This window comes from Trachemys scripta, chromosome 1 (assembly GCF_013100865.1).
Source record: "Trachemys scripta elegans isolate TJP31775 chromosome 1, CAS_Tse_1.0, whole genome shotgun sequence".
Classification (NCBI taxonomy): domain Eukaryota; kingdom Metazoa; phylum Chordata; order Testudines; family Emydidae; genus Trachemys; species Trachemys scripta.
Genome location: NC_048298.1, coordinates 56,449,975 through 56,456,616, shown reverse-complemented (window position 1 = coordinate 56,456,616; position 6,642 = coordinate 56,449,975). Strand labels below are relative to the sequence as shown.

Here is a 6,642-nt window from a genome sequence, read left to right as displayed (position 1 = left end):
TTGACCAACTGGTCTATTGACATCCTTGCATCCTACATCAATCTGGAGACTGATTCTCCACTGCCTTGCCCCTGTGTAGTCTTTTACATCTATGAAGCGTGTGCAAAACAGGCATCAAAAACTACTAAGACCTCTACTTTGCATAAGTATAAATGACTAAACTGATTGGAAGGCAGCAGGGAATCAAGCCCAAGGTATGATGGTCCACATAGACTACAGTGATGGCATCTCTCTTCTTGTTGAAAAAAAAATGCTATTTTTAAATTTAAGAGGTTATTACTCTGTGTGTGTCATACCTACTGCAAGAAAACTAGTTTGCAGAGATATTTTCAATTTAGTTTTAAATACTGTGAAACCTGTGATCTTTCTCACCTCTTGTGGCAGAGAGTTCCATGCCTAGGTCCAGATCCTGCGAAAATTCTGTAGTTGCTGCTCATGAATCTCTTACTATCAAGCAATAGTGTCACTAGCTGTGGTAGTACAGAGAAGTGATCTTTCAGGCCCTGATTCAGGACAGCACTTAAACATATGCTTGACTCCCATTGATGCTTTCCTGAATTGAGGCCTTAAGTAATCTGAGCTTATCCCACACAGGACTTGAAAGCCAGGATGAAGACCAGGACTCCTAACAGATCAAGATCGGCCAGTGGCTCAAAGGGAGTAAATACAATAACCCCTTCTAATGGTTAAGGCCCCAAAATTGAGAGTTATTATTACTTAAGAACTGTGTTTGCATCGAGGCTTTATAGAAAATACAAGACAGAAAGCTCAGAGAATAAAAAAACAATGCTTAACAGCAAGGTTTCTTCACTTTCCAAATAGCCTAAGGAAACTCATAGTTTCAGCAGCCTTTCACAAGAGTACTGTTGACACAGCTAAAGAGACTTCCTTTTCCCCCCATGTGTGAAATAATGAATTGGAATATAGCTATCAAATATTAAGATACTATAGTATATTGCCATATAAAATAGTGGGGAGGGGGAATAGGGAATCAGATTGAATCGACTATTGTGATTACATAAAAGTTATATGTTTTAAAATGGAAGTTGGCTACAAGTGATACAGCTTGGGGCAAAATATTGCAAACTTTAATGACAGGGTTTACCTCTTGGGCAATCCTGTTAAGGAGAGAAGCAGGTTGCATTCATATTGAGTTCTTTTAGTTTAGTGATAAAGTGAAGAAACAAGGCTAATATTTGCAATCAAGCATGTTTATGCTATCAAGTTGGTAAAATACACATGTGCTGAAAAAAGCAATAAATAAAAAGGACTGAAACCAAATAGCATTTTATAAAGACACAATGAGAGTGGAATAATCAATCAATAATGTAGAGCTCTAGCTCAGCTATGCATAAAAAGGTTCCTAGAATTATTAAAACAAGGAGCACAGAAATGGAAAATTTATACACCTGTTCCAGTTTGCTGGAGAACAGTTCTTGAAGTGACTTTGAATTGTACAATGGACTGTTTAAGACCAGTTTAAAGAACATTAAAGAATGCATTGGGACTTTATAAATTATATGAACTTGAAACTTCACATTTCAGCAGCTAGTAGAGTGCTGATGGAAAAACTGCACCTTGAACAAGCACAGCCTGTAAAGTTTGCCAAGGAATTCACCACAGAGCAGCCCACGGAAAGCGAATTGCAGAAGTAAGTTACTGACTAGAGCAACCCAACCCATGCTCAATATTTGTCCCAAGATGGTTGTACCAACAGCTATGGCCTAACTTGTCTTACACAAGCTGGTATGACAAGATGTTTTGTATGAAGAGACTGGAAAATTTTCAACCCCAGTTGCAAAAGCCCAAAGATGATGTCTCATTCCCTGATTAGATGGTGAGAGGACAACTCTCATTTTGACTGAATATTTCAAATCTTTGGCAGAAGTATGGGTCATCATCTAATTGGTCCACAGCAGCACTCCAACCAGAGGAGCCAAGCTGGACCACCCGACAGGAATGGGATAAAATGGCTCCTTCAACGCATCACTTCCTGAAAGCTGAAGACACCTGGAAGGGAGAGGACAGAGCTGGCCACCTAAGTACTTTATGTCATCGGCTATCTTGGATAGGCACATTTAACTGTCTTTTATTTTCCAGGAATTCAGATTGCCTGCTAGCACATCAGGACAAGACTATAGTCATGTCCATTCTTTGCTCCGCCTGTATTTGCGGCATCAACTCCTGTGGTGAATAGTGACTGAGCTGAAAACTGACAGCTGAGCAAAGATCTGTTGATAAGTAACACACACTTTCTTTTGGTGACAACCCAAATCACTCAATTGATTACTTCCTGAAACTGGGTACTTAATTAGTAAGGGCATGTCCATGTTTGTGTATGTGCTTTAAAGACTGTCACAGACTGTTAAAGACTGTTAGGCTTTGTGTACACTGACAATTGAATGACAAAACTTTTTGTCTTTCAGAGGTGTTACCCTGAAAGACAAAAGTTTTGCCACAAGTGCCAGTGTGAACAGCGCGTTGTCGGCAGGAGTGCTCTCCTGCTGACAACACAAACGCTGCTCGTTGGGGATGGGAGTTTTTTGTCAGCAGGAGAGCCGACAAACAGCAGCTACACTGCTCGACTTTTAGCGGCATGGCAGTGGCGACACATCCATGTCGCTAAAAGCTGTGTAATGTAGACAAAGCATTAGTATGTGTTCTTGTTTTGTAATCAAGATAGTTGTAAATAGTTCCAATCAAAATAGTTGTAAAATAGCTTTGAAATTGAACAAGTTACTGTTGCTAAGTAGGATTGTGAAACAGTTTGCATGTGTATATTATAGTTAGCTTTGAAAAAGATTAGATTTGTATTTGTATAGCTATCTTCTCTTAGCATTGCAGTGTCTACATTGGTGATTATGCTGGCATAGCTATGTCTCTAGAGGGCGTGGAGTTTCTCACACCCCTGACTGACACAGTTATGCCATAAGAAGTTTTAAGTGTAGGACCAACCTTTAGGTTGCGATTCAGTAATTTAATATGGGCAGATAGATTCCTACATCCGAGAAGAGCCCCAAAAGTCACGGCATGGAGCACTCTGCATGGGAAAAGGGCCAAAACTGTATATTTGTAAAGCAATCACCTGAGATGAAAGAGTATCTTGTTGGCCTCTTTAAAAAATGTAGAAGAAAAAGTCACTATTTTAAACAACCACTAACAGCATAAAACAGACTAAGATTTGTAGAAGTGGGTGCCTAAACTTAAGTTAAATATATGGTTAAATGTTCAAAAACTGAATGCCTAGAAACTCCCCTTGACTTCAGTGTGAGCTTTTGTACTCATTTGAAAATCTAGTCATTTATTTAGGGCTTGGATCTTCAAAGGAATCTAAGGGTTTGTCTACATAGTACATTATTGCCCACCAGCTAGGGTGTAAATTCTAGCATTCATAAGTGAGTTGTGCACTAACTGACACATGTGGACCCTGCTGCGTGTTGACATAGTCGTGTTTCAAGTAGGACTCTGTCAATGTGCTCTAGATAACTTTTAGTGCACGCAGCAGGGTCCAAACAGACAGTTTGTGTGCAACATGCTGGTGCACACTAGAATTTACAAGCTTGCTGGTTCTACACTAATGTGCCGTGTAGACAAGCCCTAAAGGGAAGATTCACAAAGGAGACTTAGGCTCAGTGTTGCAACACCCATGTTTGGAATCACACCACCACCACCACCACCACCACCACCAGCTGTGTTTTGTATGGAGCCCAATCTCGTAGGCATCCTCTAAGGTGGCCTCTGAGCACTACCACTGCATCAGCGAGTTAGGCAGGGGAATGCCTAGTTTGTGACTCCTGACAGGGCTTAGGTATTGAGTGTCAAAATTTGAGCATGGGCACTGCTGCCTACCAGCAAAAATGTAGGTGCCTAGCAAATTTAGGCACCTACAGGGTTTGGCAGCAGCTAAGCAGAGGTTTTGAGGATCTAAATATTGGACTTAGGTACCTGAAGCAGCAGTTAAGTACCTAAATCCCTTTGTGGACCTAGCCTTAAGTGCCCATATGTGGATTTAAGATCCTTACTTTAGGTACCCACTTTGAAAAAGGAATGCTCAATTATCAGTATCATATGCAGACATAGCTACACAACACAATTTGTAAAAATCTGAACATCTTAAATCACTTTATTCAGTAAAGATAAAAGACATTTTGAAACATTCTTAATTGGACTGAGCAGATTTACACATGAATTGAAGTGTGTGGATTAAAAATTTGATATGTCAAAAGAAACATTGAAAAACAAGCGAGGAAATACATGGTTTACAGCTTTGTTCGTTTACTCCAATTATTTATAACTCATCAGTGGAACTTGGCTTTTGTGTAAGCTTTCCATACAAAATTGTAGTTTACTTGCCAGAATTTCCTCTCTCCACCAGCATCAGGTATATATGCTATGTTTTCAGTGTGACAGCACTGCTAATGGTTAACAGTCACCTTTACAAATTTGCATAATATCGATCCCGGTTCTGAAAGTTTCTGTAAGCATACTTGGCATCTGATTTACTGTGTGGGACTCTTCCAAATGGTTCATGATCATTGAAACAGGAGTCAAAAACTCCATCCACAGCTTTTTCTGCTGTTTCTTTGCTAACTTTTCTAACAGCCAGAATGGAGCGAATGGCTCTGTCTCGTACACAGGTCTAAGAGAAATGGAGAAAAAAATTGTAGTTACAATTTGAGGATTTAAGGTCACAAGTTACAAACCCTTTTGTACAGATCTATCCAAATGTTAGTTCCTACTGCACGTGCATCAACATAAAGGTTACAGTTAATTATGTATCATAGAAAACTGACACCATTCCAAATACAGTAACTCCCCACTCAACTTCCTCTCGCTTAACGTTGTTTCGATCTTGCGTCCCTGCTCAATTACAGAACATGCTCCATTTAAAGTTGTTCAATGCTTCGCTATAATGTCGCTTTGTCCACAGCTGGCAGCCCCCCCCGCCAATCAGCTCCCTTACGCCCCCCCCCACGCCTGCTGCTTGCCAGAAGACCCTGCAGATCAGCGCTTTCCCCCCTTCTCCTCCCGCCTCCTGCCCGCAGCAATCAGCTGGCTTGAGGCGTTCAGGAGGGAGGGGGAAGGAGCGAGGACTCGGCCCACAGGCTCCCCCTCCCTCCTCTGCCGCCCGAACGCTGCAAACCAGCTGATTGCAGTGGGCAGGAAGCAGGGGAGGGAGGGGGGAGCCTGCATGCCAAGTCCTCGCTCCTCCCCACTCCCTCCTGAACGCTGCAAGCAAGCTGATTGCTGCAGGCAGGAGGCAGGGGAGTGAGGGGGGAGGAGCGAGGACGCGGCATGCGGAGTAAAAGGGGAGGAGGAGGCAGGAAGAAGAGGCGGGTTAAGGGTGGGGGTTTGGGGAAAGGGGTGGCATGGGCGTGGGCGGGCCGAGGGTTGAGCCCCCCGCCGCTGGTGCTTGCAGAGTAGGGAAAGCTGCCACTGCTGCTGCGCAACGTTCTTCTCCTATCCTACAGCATCTTCAGCCTCCTTGCCTGCCTCATTGTCTCCAGTGCCAGTGGGCTGTGCCTGTGTGGGGTAAGGTGGGGGCACCTCCCAACTATAGTACTGTACTGTATGGCGCCAAAAAAAAAAAAAAAAAAAAAAAAAAAAAACATGGAACACCCCCCCCCAATTTACATTAATTCTTATGGGGAAATTGGATTCGCTTAACATCGTTTCCCTTAAAGTCGCATTTTTCAGGAACATAACTATAATGTTAAGTGAGGAGTTACTGTAGACAGATCTTAAAAACAAACGTGTGATCATTTAAATGTATTTTTCTTCAATCTAAAATTAACTATTTAATTTTCATTATGCACCTAAATCTTCATGTAATAAGAAGAAATGCTATTTTTCTTTGACTAGCAATAATTCAAATGCAGTTTAAAACTCTGGCTTTATGTAAAAAAAAAAAATTCTACAACTTAGACATTCACACAAGAGAAAATCTGCTCAAAGTTGAACAGCCCTTTTTCAACTATCATAACACAGAAGATCTAAAGGAATCGACTCCTCTGCCATCGCTCTCCCCTCATGTGGTTCTTTTCCTTGATCTAGGGTGACCAGACGTCCCCATTTTATCGGGACTGTCCCGATATTTCCTTGTTTGTCCCGCGTCAACTGGACAAACAAGGAAATGCCCCGGAGCCTGGAGCCCGGAAGTGCTCGCATCCCCCTCCCCCCGCCCCGACTCCGCCCCCTCCTCCCCCGATTGGCTCCCTCCCCGAATCCCCGCCTCTTCCCCGGGCTCACCATTCCCCCTCCCTCCACAAGCGCTGGAGGGAGGCCCGGGAGAGGCAGGGGAAGCGCGGGACCGGGGTGAGTAAGAGTCTGGCCTGGCCCCGAGCAGGCAGGACTCAGTTGGGTGGTAGGGAGAGGAGGGGGGCGGCCCGCGGGGCCAGGCGGCGGCTGTTGTTGTCCCCCCGGGCAGCGGGACTCGGGAGCAGCCGCTGCTGCAGCTCCCACTGCCGCGGGGAGGAAGCGGCCATGGCGCTCAGCGGCTGCGGCGCCTCCGAACCCCCCCGAGCCGGGGCCTGCTGCGGGGACCCAGCAGCGCGCACGCTGGGCCCAGCCCCTGGCCAGTCGCGTCTGGGCTGCTGCCCAGCTGGTGCTATCCCGCGGCGGCCCCGGGGCGGAGGCATCGGC

General features: G+C 44.5%; 1 protein-coding gene across 4 annotated transcripts in view; it reads right to left on the bottom strand.

Annotated features, from left to right (window-relative positions):
* Nucleotides 1–4,097: 4,097 nt before the first annotated feature.
* The window catches only part of ATP23 (ATP23 metallopeptidase and ATP synthase assembly factor homolog), a 15,093-nt gene continuing 12,548 nt past the window's right edge, over nt 4,098–6,642 (bottom strand). For all 4 annotated transcript variants that reach the window (XM_034770177.1, XM_034770185.1, XM_034770203.1 and 1 more), the window contains one exon: nt 4,098–4,639. In XM_034770177.1, coding sequence (XP_034626068.1) covers nt 4,436–4,639 — 204 coding nt within the window. In that variant the 3' untranslated portion in view covers nt 4,098–4,435. The remainder of the gene's footprint in view (nt 4,640–6,642) is intronic.